Source organism: Penicillium samsonianum (assembly GCF_028829775.1).
Source record: "Penicillium samsonianum strain IBT 33392 chromosome Unknown utg000001l_segment0_segment0, whole genome shotgun sequence".
NCBI lineage: Eukaryota > Fungi > Ascomycota > Eurotiomycetes > Eurotiales > Aspergillaceae > Penicillium > Penicillium samsonianum.
This window is the reverse complement of record NW_026643259.1, coordinates 4,714,130-4,732,843: the sequence shown is the minus strand read 5'-3', so window position 1 is coordinate 4,732,843 and position 18,714 is coordinate 4,714,130. Positions and strand designations below refer to the sequence as shown.

Sequence of the window (18,714 nt, the reverse complement as noted above, 5' to 3'; positions counted from 1 at the left end):
AATGGAAGTATTTTAAGAGATAAATGGGGATAATGAAGACAATGTGATAAATCTGGGTTTTTATAATTCGACCTGCAAGATATATAAGCTAACAGGTCATACACAAGCCAAGATAACAGGACAATGCACGATATTCGCTAAGATATAAGAATACCCGAAAAGATTGGCTGGTCAACCGCTAAGGTAAAGAATAGCCGGAGGACCGAATATCTTCAATTCCAAAGGTTAGAACGGAGATACATAAATACATATTGGACTCCACTGTGATTTCAATTGTCAACAATGAAGTCGATGAATATGATCATCTGGTTATATAGGATTGAGTTAACTAGGAGCTTGTATACAACATCTTGATAATAGATTCTATTTATAGAACCGAAGGTAACAAGCGTAGCAATCCATCAGGTATGATATTATTGCAATTACTACATAGTATATACTACATATGTAATAATGCTGACGGTAACATTGCCGCTTCGGTTCGCGATCGGCTCCCTGACCGTCGCTCCCCTCATTTACTTCAGTCTTTTTTAACTCTGTTTACTCTTCAAATACTCCAAACGCCCAAGTCGCCATGTCACAAAGTGAATGGCAGCAAGTGCGCACTTATGCTGACCATCTGGGTCACCACGTGGTGCTCGAGCAGTACGTCACGCCAGACTACGAGCCAGACCCCGACCATATAATTCCCATCCAGGTCTACAGCCTTGTACCCCTGGATGACGACCACGAAAATCTCCGGCGTTACCTGATGTAAAGTTTCTGGATGATGAGGTCAAGCCTTTGTTCGAGATTTATTTATACTGCCCGCCCGACGACTTTGCCTATATTGAGCATAACTGCATTGAAATCGCCCGTCGCAAGCAGCAACACCAGTTAGGGGTCGAGAATCCACTCCCGCTGATTCCGCGATTCATTCGTCCTAACGACTACTCAACCGTTGGGTTTTGTGTGCTGCTACGATCGTATAGCTATCGACTGGGCTATGTCGAGGACTCGGATAAGCTTGCTAAGCTGGGCGAAGGCCCGGACTTACTCTACTTCAACCGCTCGTTTTCTAGCACCCGTAGTTATGTTAACGAGGCGTAGCGTGAATCCGAGGACGAGGAGAGTCTCTCGTCAGAGGGATTCGAATTAGCCACCTAACGCGTCACGGACCAGATTTACATCGGCCAGATTCTTATGATCGATATCTTCAACGGCGTCGGTCCCCCTCCGGAGCGATACGCGTTAGATTTAGACGAGGGTAAGACACCCAGCTCGGATCTGCCGTTAGAAGAGCAGATTCGCGACCAGCTTGGCCTAGAAACTTTAGTTAGTAGCTTCTCTCTTCATCCGGAATTCCAGGTTTCTTAGGGTGCCAACATTATAACGGTCACTAATACTCCTAGGGGCAAAACCCCCGATATTCAATACCTTATCCATACGCTTTTTCTCAGCTCCATTCGCGATATAGCAGGGCCCTCCCTCTTAGAAAGCACAGCGCGTCTATTCACAGCGTTAATGTTCTCCCACCTCCCGGCTAATAAAACCCTCACTCTCAAATTCTTCAACCTAAATTCCCCTTCTTTATCAGCTATTCGACCCGCCTAAAACGAGGTTCTCGAAATTCTATCCCGGCAAACTCAAGAAGAGGACCGAGAGAATTCATTCCCTATCGGCGCCCTACACAACATCCCCGCAGGCGACGATCAACCCCTAACAGCAAAACGCATTACTCCTCAAGAACCCGAAAAATATATCATAACAGCACAAGGGAGGTCCTGCGAGCTCTTTCGCTTGTTCACAGTTGTGCTCGATCGCGCCAAGTTTGTCTCCGAGGCCGGAGTTTACTTCTACATGGCGGACCCTTACTTGGAGGACGCTCCCGATGATACGCAGGTTTTGCGGGGCGTGGACATGAGTACGATTGCCGGACGGTTGGGGATGGTTGTTCTTGACGGGTAATTTGGTTTTGCTGGGTGGTTTACAACATGTCTTGTGCAGATATACTAGTTTTGGTTATTTCCGAGGCAGCTGAGCTCTGTTCGGGTAGGGTTATGATACTAGTACATGAACCAGTAAACTACATGTAGTTAACAATCCGGAATACATATTTATGATGAACAAACAAGATGAAACGAAGTATGTGATAATACAAAAGTATCAAAGGTAAGAAACGATATGTAGGGCAAAAGATCAGTGATGGTGTGTGTGGTCATTATTTAAAAGGGGAGGTTAAACCGGCGTCCAAGGTAGCCATTCTCGACAGCCGATTTACCGTCAATTAGCGTTGTGGTGTAGAATCAGGATGCATATGAAGTTCCAAAATACATGAAATGTTTTGGATTTCGGACAATCCCCGTGGCTTATCTCCCTCTTTTCCCCACAACTCGTTTCTCCCCCTCCGAACTCGTATATTCACTGCAAATATGGCTTCACCTCGCACCATTCTGGTCTTCCAGCATGATGCCAGTCTTCACATTCTTGAAACCACGGTGACAGCCATTTCCCCTTTCAATGCCCTCGAAGAATCCAATCGTCTACTCTTCAAAGATGCCAGCGAGGAACACCATGCCATTGTCACCGAGAAAACTATTTTCCACCCCCAAGGTGGCGGCCAACCCTCTGACACGGGCGTGTTAAAAGGCCCATCTGGCACTTTCACAGTCACGGCTGTTCGCACAGATGCTAATGGACAGGTGCTTCACCTCGGTCTCTTCGAGGGCTCATCATCTGCTTTCAAAAAAGGCGAGACCGTCCAGCAGGCAATTGATGTAGAAAAGCGTCTACTATATTCCCGTTTGCATACTGCGGGCCACGTACTAGGCGCATCAGTCCGACATCTTTTGGAGAAAGAGATTGAGAACTTCGATGAACTGAAAGCCTCGCACTTCCCCGACTCGGCAGCATGTGAGTTTCAAGGCTCAATTGAAGGCAAATGGAAGGACTCTATCCAGAACAAGCTGGATGGATATGTTGCCGCCAAGATGCCTGTTCAAATCGAATGGTGGGACGAAGAGGATTTCCGCTCGCGTGGACTGGAGCGATTGATTCCTGATCGCAGTTTGGTGCCCGCAGGTGAAAAGTCTCGTGTGGTCAACATCGTCGGCGCTGAAGTGTACCCTTGCGGAGGCACGCATGTCGATACGACAGATTTGTGTGGACCTGTGACGGTTAAGAAGATTTCGAGAAAACAAGGAAACTCGCGAGTTAGCTATGTGGTGAAATGATGTTGATTCACTTGGTCCATGTTCCAGTTTTGAGAAATACCATATAGACAATGAGTGAGCAGAGCACGACAAAAGTTCCTAATAGATCAAAATAATGGATATCTCGACGTGATCTCTCCTCACGTTGCTTTCCACCTCGGCAATATGATACAAAAAGTTCTACAGTACGTGTGAGAGCAATGGGACTATGTCAAGACCGGGCCGATGTTGTTCCCTTTCAGATGCCTATAAGGCAAGGGTCCAACAGCAAAAGGCCTCTAATAGTGCGAGTGAATACTCCAGGGTAGAAACATGATATGATGTCTAGAAGTAAGCGCTAGGTTCCTCGGGATGGCTCTATGTCCTGGAGCTGATAGTTTTCCTCCGAGGGATCAGCGCGTGAAATGAAGGGCTGCGTAAGAGCCTCCTCATCACCCAATCTAGCAAAGCCATCCGGTCCAGCAATATCAGCTTTATCATAGGGAGCGTCGCACATGACCGACCGCAGCGGTGGATAGTAGCGACGGTACGAGAACCAGGCTATCAGCATGCCCAAGAGTCCCCCACAGGTCACATCATATACATCATGTCGATAATCGGCCAGACGGGAGAGTGCGACCAGCAAAGCACACAGTAATGGGAAAAACGCAAGTAAACAGCGTCCAAGGTCTGTTCGAGGACGAAAGACATGCATTTGACCACACAAGAAGCTATAGAGTCATGATTGTTAGATTGAGCGTCCCAGCGCTGTGCGTTTGAAGAATCACTCACAGATATAAATAGCCCAGACCACCAAAAGAGAAGCTGCTATGGCCACTAGGGAAGCTCCTCCACCCCTCTTGTAGAATGTGCTGGTTGGATTCTGTGCAGACAGTCCATGCGACCAGCGCATTGTTCGATGTACCTCGGGAGGGTTTGCAGCGAGATAACAAGTCCGGACGTGGTCTTCCCGCCGCATTTTTTATTATGTCCGTCAAGAATGAGGTCAACATCAAAGCCACGAATAGCCCAAGTACTGTCACTTGCGTCTTTTGCACACCAGCGCGAAACATGGCGGACCAGGCGAGAATAACCAGGAAAGGAATCAGACCAGCGAAGATGACCGACCACACTATTACTGCTTATTAGAATCAAGAGAAGCAGACTGTGTCATGGACGATTGACTTACAAACAGGAACTCGTTCGTGGACGGCGAACGGGTACTGAATGGCCCTGTTATCCAGCGAAAACATGCGATGGAACGGGTTCACGAATAATTGAATCTATTCATGTGTTTAAAAACAAAACTTTGTGTATCCATGATTTAGATCATTTGTGACTTACTAGTACCCATCCTGCAACTAGAAACCCCAATGCGATATAGTCGGCGGCATAGGTGCGTTGCGCAAAGCGAGCTGCAGCACCAGCGAGTCCAACGCGTTGTAGAATTGGGGTCGACCCGTTCCCCGAACCATTGTGAGGCATCCTGCACAACTTCCGAGGACTTCAGAGAGATCTTCAAATCTTCACTGGGAGCATGTCAAGATTGAAAAAGGTCAAGTTGACATTCGACACATTGCGGAAGCACAGACCACGTCACCTCTCTCCGCTCTGTCTTTCGCAAACCCGGAGGCACTTCAACTCTGCTCACTTTGCTCACTTTCTCTCTCTCTTTTCTCACATACGTTACCTCCGTGCTGATCGATATGGCCGACGAGAGCCAGCAACGAGCCGTGAACACGGCATTTGCACCCCCGCCGCCCTTATGGAAACACTTTACGCGCGAGAATATCGACAAGGTGGAGCAGATCAAAGCCGAAGCTTCCAAGGGCGAAGATGGACGGTTGAATAAGAACAAGCAATGGTCAGCAGCTGAATTGCGCGCTCTGGAGCTCCCCTCAGAGCTCCGATACCTGGTGCCACCCGACATCCCTGAAGGACAATACAGCGTCTTTGGTGAATTGCAAACCGTTCGTTCACCTACATCTAGAACTCTGCACCTGACAGTACTGACTCGGAAATAGCTATCTACAACATTGCCATCATTACAAGAGCAAGGAATCGAACAGCTCTACCCAGAACCTCCCGCAGCCGGTACCGAACAGAACTCGCAGCCCTCGCCCCCTCTCAATCACGCATACTACCTTCTCAAGATCAGCAAGTCCCTGCTCCTTAACTTCCTAGAGTTTGCCGGTATCTTATCAGTTTCGCCGGAACAATTCGAATCCAAAGTCGAAGACCTGCGCAACTTATTCATCAATGCGCACCATCTTCTCAACCTCTACCGTCCCCACCAAGCCCGCGAATCACTCATCATGATGATGGAAGAGCAGCTCAATCATAGCCGAGAGGAAATGAAACAAATGGACAAAGTCAAAGCGGAGGTTGAGGGTATACTCGAGCAGTTGCAAGCAGAGGGCAGCCGCGTAAGTGCCACTGGGTCAGGGGGCGATACCGATCAGGCCAAAGCGCTGAAAGAAAAGGCCGATGAGCACTCTCGGTTGATCTGGGATCTACTGGATAAAGAAAATTGAAACCAACAATGGACTGGTTCTTCTGATTTGAACAGTTTTGCCTTTTTCCATGTTGAATGGCTGAACGTTCCTGTGAGATGTGTTCAACTGTGACGCTGGTTCCAAGGGTCAACCTCGTCCTTGAATAGCCCAACGTGGAAGAATCTCAAACCGAAGATTTATCAGCATCAAACAAGATGTCCCTCGGGATATCTATCCCCAGGCGTCTCATGGGCCCGCAAGCTCACCGGGATGTTAAATATGACACCCTGATGTGTCGATTGAATCATCGTGCGCTTCACATTATCCCAAGGCAGATGGATATTGGACCTCACCAATATCTTGGGGACATTATCCGATGTTCTAACGAGCTGCTACCATCAAAAGTACCTCGTTTCAGAACACTGTATCTGAGACCGGCTGCCTCAAAATCCGATTACATTCACCCGAGAGGCAAGCAACATGTCGGTTTTCCGTGAATTTCTGCCGGGAATTCTTGCTTACAACTACAGACTGCATCATATATGAGATATCATTCTATTAAGCACTGCTCTGACCACCTTTACCTAATGAAATCCAAATGACCCCTTCTTCCTTCTATCTCTATTAATATCTTCGTCAATTCTAAGTACCATAGCCAATAAACTCCTCACGCTAAAGTGCAGCCAATGATATCGACCCGTAAAACAATAGGAAGAAAACAATGTGCAAATCAATGAGAGGCGGCGCGCTGCTCCGCCCAGGCCTTGTCAATGGCACACTCGGCCAATCGCTTCAATTCCACAATGAAATCGGCGACCAATTTGAAGTGCACAAGCTCATTTGCAGGCAGTTTCCGTGAGAAGAGACGCTCAATCATAACTGTGGCGACATTCAATCGGCCCAAGTCTTCACGCGAATGTGGGTCCAATGGGTTCTGAAGAATGCTGCAGAAGATGGTGAGCAGCGCGGACATGGGATAGAAGATTAGAGTCCTGGGACGGATTAGCTTGGGTTCCAGATAGCATGACAAGAATCACATACCAAAAGATCCCGTCGACTACCACATGCTCTGCCGCCTCGAGGTAACATAGACTTGATCGACTGGCTTCTACTGAAAGTGCCATACTTGAACTCACCCCATCCATCATGCCACTTTGTCCTTGCATCCACGCCTTGCATCTTCCACTCGCTTGATGGATGATGGTCATGCATAGGTGATAGTTCAGACGCAGCATGACGGTGTGCATACCCATATTCGGATCTGAAGTCTCGGAAGAAAATGACATGGTTGGACGCCATTTAGGAGGGACTGACAGCCGCCATTCTTCTAGCGCGTCATCGAGTTCTCGGATTGACTTGAGCAGCTCGGCGTCTGATTTTTGGAGGCAGCTGACTGAATATAGCTCTCGATGCGCTCGGGCTTTGATGATACTTAGGCGCAAGTCAAATGGAAATACTGGACCGTACCATGGGGCTTCCTCGTCTTCCACGTCCAAGAATGCTCGATCGAGATAGCCCGGCGGAAGTGTCAGATCACAATTTTCGTCAGTGATAATAGGTGGCTGACCCGTGCGCAGTGCAAGGTCTTTATCAACGGTATAGCAAATCCAGAATAGATTCCGTAGTTGTGAATGCTTTTGCTGGCTGCGGTTATCTGTCGAGTTGGCCTGACCGCTAAAAAGATTGCCACCAAGCATGAAAATGAGTCGCGCAGCAACCGCCCCATAGTAGTTTGTTGCCCGCATATTCCCCGAAGATAGCTCGAAGAGAGTCTATGTATTCACCGGTCAGCTATCAGAATTATACACCAGAGTGGCTCACTTACCAATATTGTAATAGCCTGCGCTGCGTCTAGACTGGCAGACTCTTGTAATACTTGCGGTATAAAGAACTGTGCCTTGGTGGCAAGTAGATCATGATCGATTGGATCCGTCGTAGTCGTGCTGACAAAGTTCTTGACATCGGGGAGGCGAGAAACAAATGTAAGGAATGCAATGACACAAACTCTGGCGCTAGCTTGGCCATATATTAAGGTAGATGGCGATTGACTGTAAGCTGTGTTGATGGTATCCTCAAAAAGCTCCGGGTCTATAATAGGAAAGATGCGCCGCATCACCTTGGAGTTCTTATATGCCTGGAAGTACACCTGCGTTGTTCTCCAGTCGGGAAGTTCATAGGGATTGTTCGTGTTCATGTTCATGTTCATCAAAACAGTGTTGAAGGTTTGGCCGCGCTCTTTATCCCAAGGTGCTCGCGCTGGACTAAGTTTGTCAATTGCAACGTGCTGTCCGGTGCGAGCTTTGATCCATTCCTGTCCCTCGGGAAAGAGGAATGGCGTGCCCGTGAGTAAACTGATGACACCCAACTCTTTACCCGCAAAGTGAACTCGCACTGATGATGAGTCTGGACGCTGAATGTTACTTGGGGAGTTGCTAGCCGTTGTGTTGGCTTCGAAAGATTGAGGCGTCTCTCCAGGCACTTTTGCCAATTAGTCTCGGGCTGCTCCTAGGGCTGCATATTGAAAAGACACTATACCGGAGACTTGATCACTCATTAAGTTCTCTGCAAGAAGCTGCTCGATGCGACTAATTCTCTCCGATAGTCGCGAAACTTTGGGGCGTCTTATTTTCAACGTTAGGCACATAGAAGAACAAGCTCGAGGTACAGACTCACCCTTCATCATCGACATTTTTTCTTTTCCTCTGCACCACTCTGTCGAATGTGCAGGGAATATTATGGTGGCTGCACCAATTACACTGCGGAAGCGCAGCATCACATTTGATCTGAGACCAGTTTAGCGACGCGATAGAGAGCTGATGATGTAAGATTTACCTTTCTTTTGTAACAGGAATCACAGGCACGAGCAGTCCGTGTCCGCGGCTGATCTTCCGAGGCATCAGATGTAGGATACATGGTATATTTGCAATGTCTTCAGGAAAATTAAGCTCAAAGACGGTGGCAATGGCTGGGCCCGAAAGCCGCTGACAAAATGACCGCTGACTCAGCTCTGTCATGCCTCAGGCCCGGAAGACTATGATGTTTATAGAGTGATTTATATCAATTAGTTTGTATCCATAGATAGAATATGTGATTACTGAGCTCATATAGACTGCAATTTCTCCCTGCGCTGGCACCTGGGCACCTTGGCATGAGGCGCCGCTTACGAAGCAGGCTTGACCTCCAGGGCTTCTAGGCCCAATCTTCTAATATGTTTTCACGGGGGGTTTCAACAATGCAGGGTGGCTTCTTCGTGGCACATACCCCAAAACGGCCTCGTTCCTAAAATGTGGGTTAGTTGTCGCACCCCCTAATGTCCCATCTGTGTATGCTTTGAACGTCCAGCTAGAGACATACAAAGCTACGGCGATGAAACCCAACGAGATTAACAACGCCATTTGGAAATGGGGACAAGCGAAGCACAAAGTGCAACTGATCGGTAGCACACCCTTCAACAACTTCTGTCTTATCCTAGAGAAGGATAAGACCGGCTACCAACGTATGTACCAACTAGCAAGCGTACATCGTCTCATTGGTCCCCATGCACACAATATCGACATGGATTTGTAGTATACAAATTCGGACATAGTTAACTCGGTGTTAGTAATTACTAATACTAACTTTTAACATTGGAACCAGATGATCATATTCTCTTTGAAGGACCTTGTTGATGATGTCAATGTTGACGATATTGTCTAATCCCAGGGCCGCGACATGGTGCGCTTGGGGTATTTGGGTACCCGACCATCAGAAACGGGAATCAAATTAAATGCAGTATTCCCCATCCCCTTTTGGACCCTGATCCGCTCATATTCTCTGTATGGTCTCCTGGTCTGGACCCCTCCACATGCAACCAGACCATCCACCACCGAAATTCCCAAACAGAAAAGCATATCGATGGGGATTGAGACGAATGGCAGCCAGCTCACATCACAGTACATATGCAGCAATCGCACTCTTCATCGCCGCAGTCACAACCAAAGCATGGCTTAGATACTGATTTGATGGGCTTTTTAATAGAGCTACCGGAGCTGCTGGAAGGAAGGGTGCAGTCGAATGGGATTGAAATAGAGGTGACGGCCATGATGGAAGGCAGAGGCTTGGATCTATGGGAGATTGTCAGTCAAGTCCGAGAGAGTGAAAAAAAAAACCCCTGAAAGTTCAGAAACCAGAGAAGAGCATACCTTCAAGCAAAGATAAAATAAGGCTATAGGGCTGAGAGCAGTGGGGGGTTGGGGAAAATAAAGGGAAAAGGGAGAAAATTAGGCCCAGCAGGCAGCCATATATTAAAATGTTCAATGTTCCCACTTAACCCTCCTAACTCCTAAGAACGAGATACAAGCCCAAAACCCAGAGGAATTGAATCATTAGCTGAAACGACCATGGCAGCTTTTATTATCTTCATGTCGATCAACATGGACCCGCCACCCACGTCACAGGAATATACGGGGTATATCAAGCCTCGGAACATATCTTACTATGTATGCTATACAAACACCCTTGGATTTATTTTAATGTAGATCCCCATATAATTAATCTACTGTTCTCGAAGCGCATACTTTAGAATAAATGAATTCAATATAAGAAAAAAGAAAACTCTGCTCTCTACCAATTAACGTGGCTTCCCTCTGTAATAACGTCGTCTTCATCCCATTCAGATAACTGAAGCAGTAGTTTGGGATTCGAGCCTAGTGGCAATATCCATCACTTAGATGGGAGACTGGGCCAGAGAAGCAGCCTTTTATTGTAAAAAATAATGGCATAAATAGCATCAATTGGTCCAGGGATGGCCCAAACTGTGAGAGCGGCCCTCCTGTGTGGGTGTATTTTCCATGGCCAAGCTAGCCAAAAGAGCTACATGGTTAAGACTACGACCGGAATACCTCAATTAAAGGCAGTCATGGGCGACGTGGCTTTACATTCTCTCCACTCGCACCTCTTCCTGGATACGAATACCATCATTACTGCTTCCATACTGACCCACCAGAATCTCTTCATCACTCTGTCTATAATGAGTAATATACGACTTGGTATGCTCCTCCTGTACAAAACTAAAAGACGTGGTATCCTTGGCCAAGTTCCGCATACGAATGCGGGTGGAATAGTTGGAGTCCTCATGTTTGACATATCTCCCCTCAGAGCTTTCCGGACGCGATCCATGGACTATAGTGTGATATAGGGGGCGGACGGTGGGCATGCCAATGCAGATAAGGGTAACAGCCAGTTCAACGGCGGGCCAAATTATGAGGTCAACAGTGTCCTCTAGAAAAGGGGCACGCTAGGAGGTGGCTTACCGGTGTAGTTGGAGCTGGAAAGCCCGCCCAAGTCAATGGTTCTCATAATTCCGCAAATACAGACTCTATAACTAAAAGTTAGTCTGTATTCATAGAGGACGAGGCGAGTGACAGAAATGAAGCCCAGACTCAAGCTGATTGCGATAGACATCTTTTTCTTGAATTTCATATTAAGATTCCAAATGAAGATCCACGGAAGAAGAGCAAAATAGAAGTCCACAGCAGCACACCAGCCTAAATTGCATATCAGTATAGAGCTCATATAAAAGTAGAAGAGGATATCGAACATAAATCCATACAAAACGGAGAAAGGGGAGACTTGGACAACAATATGCCCCGGGACGCAAGGGTCATATATAGATTGAGACGGAAGACGCTGGAACCAGAAGATGATGGCAGTTATCACCGACACAATAAACAAGCTGATCATCGAGATCCATATTGAAATGCGATGCCATTGCTTGACAACAATGTGAAGCAGGAAGATTGCCAGAGACAGCTTCGCAATCGCCATTCCTAACACGGCAAATGTTTGTCCAATCATTTCGTTATACACGGCCTTCACGGCTGAGTCTATCTCCAAGATATTTATTGGTTGTCCGAATCCATGTACACCAGCAATCGTGAGAAAGACATTGTAAAGAAGTAGAAATACCTAGAGTTAGGTCAGCGTTCTATTATAGGACTACCCTTGGATGTTTTACAATGGAATGGGAAAAAGACCTACCCATGCCAAATTGAAGATATGATCGTCCACTCCAAGTGCCTTCAAGATATAGACACGTGTATAGAGCCTGAGAGGAACCAGAATAAAAGAGAGTAAAACCATTGCCCACATGACAGAAATGGCACGAACACCTTTACCAGCTAACATCTTCCAGATTCAGAAAGCAGGTTAAATTAGAAAAGCCAAGTACTGTAGAACAATGGAGCCCGGAGATTACTAAAGAGAGAGACGTTGATGTGCAAATACATTATGCTCTTGCTCCACTAAATGTCTCAATAACTTAGAAAAAATTATAAAAGAAGATTGCTATGGGATACAAGGTAACTACAAATTAGATCCAACCCATTTATACTCGGTACAAGCAAAGGTTATAGTAAAACAGTGATAGTTCTATGCCGCTCATTCCGCTCATTCCCGCACTATCGGGGGTATATTTCATATACCACCTAATTATGCGATAGCCTATGTTATATATTAAAGCAAAAACTAAACAACATCGGGTCGGGATGGTAACTTTTAGCCTGAGAACGGCGTAGTAGCGAAGTAGCGCTCTGTTAGGGAGTTTAAAAAGCCAATGGGGTAACTACAATTGGATATTCTGTACTCCATATCTCGTACTTTTGTGCTTTGGGTGCTTTTTTACAATTTGAATGGGTCTGTGTGCCTTTACAGCAGCCTATTCGACAACTGTCACGGGAGGATGACCCGTTTGGGTAAGTCAATTATGTTCTTTCTTAGTTAATTGGAGTCGATGTTTTATCTGACTGGCATTAACGGGGCCTACTTTGCAGCGCGGCTGCATCTAGGCCCAGAAATATGGAATATAGAGGATCTTCCTGCGTTTGATAACTAGCCACATTTTGATTCGCATGCCTATTTATACGGGGCCACATAGGATCGGCATTGTGAGGGGTATACAGCCCATATAAGGGCTGTCTACTCCGTATATATTATTGTATATCACAGATTTTCGAGGCTTCAGTGGTGTATCCAACTGCCCGAAACTGTCAAATATCACTACACACCATATTAAAAGAGCGGATATTTTTTGCAGCAATGTTTGGTTACGGGGATAGAGATGCTGCCACTGTGCTTGGGTATGCCTTTCTTGTAGCCCTCCCAACCTGGTATTTAACGACATATCTCCTCTCCCCCCTACGCCGTTATCCCGGTCCCTTTCTCGCAGGTGAGTTGACCAGTATCCTTCTAAAGTCCGATTTGGCGGCAGAAGGAGCTAGTACCATATTGACCTCTCATATCTCGATAGGTTGGACGAATTTATGGCGCATGTTACATGTTCGCCAAGGAAAGTACCATGTGGTCATCCACGAGCTGCACAAGAAGTACGGCCCCGTAGTGCGCATTGGCCCCAACGTGCTCGACCTGGATATACCCGGGTTGATCAAGACAGTTTACCATATCAAATCAGAGTATTTGAAGGTCTGTCTCTTACCGCAAGTGGTTACTAGTTACTAGTATTGATAATAACCTGTGACAGACCGAGTTTTATCATGGCAGTAGTGCTAAAAACAACGGAAAAATCATCTACAATATCTTCAGCGAGTGCAACCCTAAGGTGCATGCACAGCAGAAGCGGCCCATCTCGAAACATTATTCCTTGACCGGGGTGCTTTCGCTGGAGTCCCATGTCGATGATATGATTTCCTACTTGTGTCAACGCCTAGAGGAGGAATTCATTGGAGCCAATCAGACTAAAACATGCGACCTAGGTGAATGGATTGCGTATTGTAAGTTCAAAGTTCAACCCCTATACATCCATCCTTCCTATGACTTATAAATAGTCCAGATACCTGGGACGTGGTTGGCAATGCGACATTCAGCCAGCCCATTGGATACCTGGAAAAAGGGTGTGACTTTGACAAGACCTTGAGCATCGCGAATGTTGCCATGGACTACTTTTCCCTGGTGGGACAAATGCCAATTCTAGATCACTTGTTGGACAAAAACCCTGTCTACCGAATCGGCCCACCGTCTTTCGGAACCGTCGCCAACATATCAATCCAGCACCTCATAGACCGACTTCAGAACAAGGACGCCGACTACCATGACCCCAACAAGCCCGACTTCCTGGACAAATTCATCGAGGCCAAGGCGAAATTCCCAGATGTGGTGGATGATGCGCAAATCATCTCCTATCTAATGATCAACATGATTGCAGGAGCCGACACAACAGGCGTCACCATTAACGCGGCATTGTACTTCTCCATGAAACATCCTCACGTCTGGGAGCGCCTGAGAACCGAGATTCCCACCTATGACCATACCTCTGGAAGCACGGTGGTATCCTACAAATCCGCAAAGCAGTTCCCATACCTATATGCCGTGGTACGGGAATCAATGAGATGTCATCCCGGTGTCGCCATGCTTCTGGAGCGATACGTACCAGAAGGTGGACTTGCCCTCCCCGATGGAAGCGTCGTTCCTGCAGGGTCCATAGTTGGCATGAACCCTTACATTGTGGGGCGCAATACGTCTGTCTGGGGCGAAGATGCCGAAGAGTTCCGTCCAGAGAGATGGCTCCGCGATGAGATACGGGAGACCGAAGATGCGTTTCAGGAACGTTTGCAATCAATGAACAAGGTCGACCTTGCTTTTGGCAGTGGAAGTCGTAGTTGTATCGGGAAGCACTTTGGTCTGCTGGAGGTGTATAAGGTGATTGCAACTCTTGTGTCACGGTACGACATCAAGCTGGTTCATCCCGGGAAGGATTGGACGACGCATAATAGCTTTTTTGTGCGGCAGACGGGTATCGAGGTAAAGCTTACTCGCCGGAGCTGAAATACTGCAATCTACAACACGACGGGTCTGCTTAAGATGTAGAGGTACATATCCATGAATGTATGTAGCTTAGCCATTTCTACACAATCTTACACAAAAAAAATGCAAAGTTAAAGATCAAAGCATGTAGTCATTGACAGTATATACAGCAGCAACTTTTGAGGGGTTTCATCAATCATCGCCGCAGTGACTGGGGTATCGTCTAGTCATCTCGGGCTTCCAAGCCATCCGTCTATCCATTATATAAATCCTTTTTTGTTCATCAATCCATAACAGAGCAGTCGGCTTACAGCTGCTCCACCCAGGGAGCGGCACCGGGCTGCATCTGGTTCAACCACTTGACAAGCTCAATGAGCTCGACCCGACGCTCATCCTCCAGCTGATCCTCATCGCCGGTGAGAACCGACTGGAAGACAGGAAGCAGGCTGGGGGTGAGTTCGCGGATGGTGACATCCTCCCACTTGTACATCTGGCAGATCATGCGGTACAGAGGCTCGTTCTCCTCGTAGTCGTTCTTCAGGGGGAGAATGTTGACGAGGGCAGGAAGAACGTCCTTGGTGGGGACACTGTCGCGGTAACGCAAGATCATGCGGCTGACACAGCCGGTAGCGTTATCCTGGAGACGCGAGACGTCCATCTGAAGGCAAGCCTCAAGACGGGCAAGGATGGTGGGGATCTCCTTGATGATCTCAGCATCAGCGTTGGAGTGCTGAATCAAGCGGCCAACGGCGTAAGCAGCGTTGGACTTGGTCTGAGAGTCCTCATCGGCGAGGCGGTGAAGGAGCAGCTTCATGAAGACAGAGGTGAACGGGGTCACGGCGGCACCCATGCCGTTGATGCACTCAGCGAGGACACCGACAGCAGTGGCGCGCTCAAGAGACTCAGTGCTACCAGCGTAGCGGAGAATGGTCTTCTCGAACACCTTCCAGAGCTCAGCAAAGCTCTGGCCCATGGCAGCGGCCATGCCAGAGACAACATCCAGGGCGGTGTCGACAACAATCCAGTCGAACTCAGAAGATTCCTCACCAGCTTCGAGAGACTCCTCCTCAGGGCCGAACTCCACCTGGCAGATGTGCTGTTTGGTGATGATATCAGTGACCATCTGGATCACATTGTGAAGCATGGTCTCGTTGGCAATGAGGGCAGGACCGCAGAAGCGCAAGTTCTCAGCCATGTTGCGGTTGATATCGGCGACAGTGGAACTATTAATTATCGGTCAGCAATCAAGTCATTGAATCGACAGTTGATAAGTAATGAAGCAATGGTAGAAGTAGATCTCAGAATGTAGACTTCGCCGTTTACATCAAGTACGCCTTTGGCGCATCAAAGTGAGCTGGGTTAAGCGGAAAAACATCATCATAGAAATGGTTGGGCAATGGAAGAAAAGAAAGAAAAGATGGGTGAAACATACCGGTCATCTTCTTCGGTCCACATCTTGACAGTGGCCGTCATGAGAATCTCACCGAACTTCTGGACCTCCTTGGCAGGCTGAACCTGAAGGGGAAGACCAGGCTGCCACTTAGGCATTTGGCCATTCTCCTCGGCGATAGCAAAGAGCATAGCGTATGAGCGGTGCAGAGTGCTGATGGTGCTCTTGCGAACACCCTCGTAAGGGTGCTCACACAAGGGCATCACATGCTCAATGGTCTTCTCAAAGTAGGGCAGGAAGGAGCTGCGAGTGTGGGTGACGAGGTCACCGATGACCTCGACGGCAATCTCCTTCTCGAGAGAAAGAGGAGTGGTGGCGGTAATGTCATCCCACTCGTCCTCGTCTTCGAGATCAACATCCTCAATATCACCGTCATCCTCGTCGTCGGCACTTGCGACCTTCACCTTGCGGCCATTGAAGGTAACCTCCTGGCCAACAAGGTCCTTGGCAGCACTGCCGAGGTCAACATCAAGGTCGCTTTCGTCCTGTTCAATGCAATCGTACAGACCCTTCACGACACCGTCAAGGAAGGGGGCGAAGTGCTCGCCGTAGACCTTGGCCATGGCACCCCAGAAGATGTATGTGCTCTCCTTGAGACGGGAGTGACCGAGGTGCAAAGCTTCCTCAGTGGCGCGCATGAGGGGCTCAACGTACGGCTGGTAACGCTCGGGGCCAGCGGCGGCGGCCATCTCACCCATGGAGTCGGTGACACTAGCACGGAGGTCGAGTTCGTCCTCACTATCCTTGACAGCAGCGAACTCTTGGAGGAGATGCATCGACTCATCGAAGAATGAGAGGAAGGAGTCTCCAGCAGAGGAGGCGAGGGAGCCAAGAGCACCGGCAGCAAGGGCCTTGATCTTGAAATCGGGGTGCTTGAAGAGATTGTGCAGAATAGGGACAAGCTCAGCCTGGTAAGGAGAAACATCCTTCTCATCCAGACCATCAACGACAGCATCAATGGCACTGATGCCGGCCTTGATAATATCGAGTGTAGGGCCTTCCTCCTCGCCCTTGTACTCTTGCATGGCGCTGGCCAAGTTCTGGAAGAGCAAGGGCATGAGGCGGGCGTGCTCGGAACTGAGGTCTTCAACGAGGTCCTCTGCGAGACGAGCCACAGTGTGCAACGAAGCCTGGCGCACCTTGGGGTCCTGATCAGCAAGGAGCTGGAGGACCATAGGGAAGATCTCCTTCATCTGAGTGCTAATGAAGTCGGGAGCACCCTCAACACACATGCCTAGTGCCATGATACCAGCGCGACGGTAGTCAGGGTCGGGGCTGCTGAAGTACTGACCCAGTGCGTTAAGCAAGGGGACAACGACCTGGCTAGGAGGCAAGCTTTGGGAGAGCATGTCAAGGAGGCCGAGAGCAGAACGGGCAGGGGTGATATCATCATCACCAGGAGCAGCATCGCCAAGCTCGGTCACGATTTGGAGAGCAGTTCGGGTCAGCTCCTCACCAATGCGCATGCCCTGAACCTTGAGCTTACGGTACTGGATGGTCTGCATCAGGAAGCTGATGGCCTGGGTGCGGACATCCTCATCCACCTTGGTGTTGGCAGAGATCTGGTTCATCAAGATGACCAGGTCCTTGAGGTGGACAGTCAGCAAAGCAGGGTCACAACCAAGCAGAGTCTGGAAGACTTCAAAAGACTGCATGATGTTGTCCTCGTCTTGCTGCTCAATAGAGTCCTTGAGGATAGCGACCATGGCAGGGACCATCTCTTGGAAAGCCTTGACGGGAGCCTCATCCTCCTCTGAGTCAAGGTGCATAGCAAGCTTGCCCAAAGACATCAGAGTGTTGATGCGAACCTCGGCACTCTCCGGGTCTCGGATAGTCTTGTTGAAGAGGCTGAAGAGGTCCTGGAACTTCTCCTCAAAGCCTTCACCGAGAGTGTCCAAGATGGTGTAGAGAATGTAGATGGCCACAGCACGCTCAGCGGCGTTGCCATTGTTACCAGCCTGCAGCAGCAGATTAGGTAGGTCAGCCCACTCGCCGTCGTTCAAATCGATCTTCGCAATAGCGGAGATGATCTGAGCGATGGAGTGCTGGACGAGAGATGAACTCTCGCCCATAGTGGAGCGAAGCAGCTGCTCGCGGATCTGGGGCTTCTGGTCGGCGGGGACCTTCAGCCAGTGCTTGGAAACGAGCGACCGGGACTCCACAGAAGAGAGCTGGCGCAGATTCTGGTCATCATGGCTAGTGCAGATCTGGATAAGGAAGACAAGGGATTCGGGCTTGTTGTAGAACTCCTTTTGCAAGACTCCGGTGGCCTCCTTAAGGTTTCCCTGGGAGGCTACATGAAGGGGTCAGCGAGACGAACATGGGCTTCGACGTTGCAAGACGAACTCACGATCCAGGATAATCTGCAATTGCTGCAGGAATCGCTGTTGATCCATGATGGAAAGGGGGATGTGGAGGATTTTCGAGTGATTCTTTTTTTCCTTCTTCTTCGACAGTTTCAGTTGCCCCAGGTCTCTAAGAGACTCAGGCCACAGGAACAAAGATTGAGCAGTCTGTCTCAGACAAACAACTCAAAGGGGGTATCACAAAGCAATATTGACAGGAAGGAAAAAAGGAAAGAGAGAGGAAGATGAAGGAAAAAGGAGAGTGGTGGGGGGGGAGAGAGAAGAAAAGAGAAGAAAAAAAATTTAGGGGAGTGGGCTGGTTCCTGATTTGGTTTAGCGCGGGAACGATTGTCAACACGCGGGATTTGGGCAGAGATTTTTTTGATGACTTCATTTATATTGGGATTATCCAGTGATATTAGGTAGTGGGTTACTATCATGGTTATGCTGATCATTCA

General features: G+C 48.4%; 9 protein-coding genes across 9 annotated transcripts; 5 read left to right on the top strand and 4 right to left on the bottom strand.

Moving 5' to 3' along the window:
- Positions 1 to 574: 574 nt before the first annotated feature.
- On the top strand, positions 575 to 1,947 carry N7471_001824 (uncharacterized protein; the record flags this gene model as incomplete). The annotated part of the gene is made up of 4 exons (XM_057274545.1): positions 575 to 709; positions 760 to 1,074; positions 1,162 to 1,314; positions 1,600 to 1,947. 4 exons carry the CDS (start codon positions 575 to 577, stop codon positions 1,945 to 1,947), a joined length of 951 nt encoding a protein of 316 aa, XP_057142724.1.
- Positions 1,948 to 2,411: 464 nt separating this feature from the next.
- Positions 2,412 to 3,212, top strand: N7471_001823 (putative alanine--tRNA ligase; the record flags this gene model as incomplete). The annotated part of the gene is made up of 1 exon (XM_057274544.1): positions 2,412 to 3,212. The coding sequence occupies one exon, from the start codon at positions 2,412 to 2,414 to the stop codon at positions 3,210 to 3,212; it is 801 nt and encodes a 266-aa protein (XP_057142723.1).
- A 316-nt stretch (positions 3,213 to 3,528) lies between these two features.
- N7471_001822 (phosphatase PAP2 family protein) lies at positions 3,529 to 4,655 on the bottom strand (the record flags this gene model as incomplete). Its single annotated transcript, XM_057274543.1, has 4 exons — positions 3,529 to 3,901; positions 3,963 to 4,302; positions 4,360 to 4,453; positions 4,515 to 4,655. 4 exons carry the CDS (start codon positions 4,653 to 4,655, stop codon positions 3,529 to 3,531), a joined length of 948 nt encoding a protein of 315 aa, XP_057142722.1.
- A 221-nt stretch (positions 4,656 to 4,876) lies between these two features.
- Positions 4,877 to 5,704, top strand: med7 (mediator complex subunit MED7; the record flags this gene model as incomplete). The annotated part of the gene is made up of 2 exons (XM_057274542.1): positions 4,877 to 5,140; positions 5,195 to 5,704. The coding sequence occupies 2 exons, from the start codon at positions 4,877 to 4,879 to the stop codon at positions 5,702 to 5,704; spliced, it is 774 nt and encodes a 257-aa protein (XP_057142721.1).
- A 691-nt stretch (positions 5,705 to 6,395) lies between these two features.
- On the bottom strand, positions 6,396 to 8,219 carry N7471_001820 (putative C6 transcription factor; the record flags this gene model as incomplete). The annotated part of the gene is made up of 4 exons (XM_057274541.1): positions 6,396 to 6,657; positions 6,707 to 7,437; positions 7,491 to 8,143; positions 8,201 to 8,219. 4 exons carry the CDS (start codon positions 8,217 to 8,219, stop codon positions 6,396 to 6,398), a joined length of 1,665 nt encoding a protein of 554 aa, XP_057142720.1.
- A 730-nt stretch (positions 8,220 to 8,949) lies between these two features.
- On the top strand, positions 8,950 to 9,361 carry N7471_001819 (uncharacterized protein; the record flags this gene model as incomplete). The annotated part of the gene is made up of 3 exons (XM_057274540.1): positions 8,950 to 8,955; positions 9,008 to 9,181; positions 9,302 to 9,361. The coding sequence occupies 3 exons, from the start codon at positions 8,950 to 8,952 to the stop codon at positions 9,359 to 9,361; spliced, it is 240 nt and encodes a 79-aa protein (XP_057142719.1).
- Positions 9,362 to 10,577: 1,216 nt separating this feature from the next.
- On the bottom strand, positions 10,578 to 11,002 carry N7471_001818 (uncharacterized protein; the record flags this gene model as incomplete). The annotated part of the gene is made up of 2 exons (XM_057274539.1): positions 10,578 to 10,924; positions 10,957 to 11,002. 2 exons carry the CDS (start codon positions 11,000 to 11,002, stop codon positions 10,578 to 10,580), a joined length of 393 nt encoding a protein of 130 aa, XP_057142718.1.
- Positions 11,003 to 12,739: 1,737 nt separating this feature from the next.
- On the top strand, positions 12,740 to 14,482 carry N7471_001817 (cytochrome P450; the record flags this gene model as incomplete). Its single annotated transcript, XM_057274538.1, has 4 exons — positions 12,740 to 12,869; positions 12,951 to 13,123; positions 13,182 to 13,431; positions 13,491 to 14,482. The coding sequence occupies 4 exons, from the start codon at positions 12,740 to 12,742 to the stop codon at positions 14,480 to 14,482; spliced, it is 1,545 nt and encodes a 514-aa protein (XP_057142717.1).
- Positions 14,483 to 14,768: 286 nt separating this feature from the next.
- On the bottom strand, positions 14,769 to 18,307 carry N7471_001816 (putative importin beta-4 subunit; the record flags this gene model as incomplete). The annotated part of the gene is made up of 3 exons (XM_057274537.1): positions 14,769 to 15,684; positions 15,894 to 18,204; positions 18,262 to 18,307. 3 exons carry the CDS (start codon positions 18,305 to 18,307, stop codon positions 14,769 to 14,771), a joined length of 3,273 nt encoding a protein of 1,090 aa, XP_057142716.1.
- Positions 18,308 to 18,714: the final 407 nt, after the last annotated feature.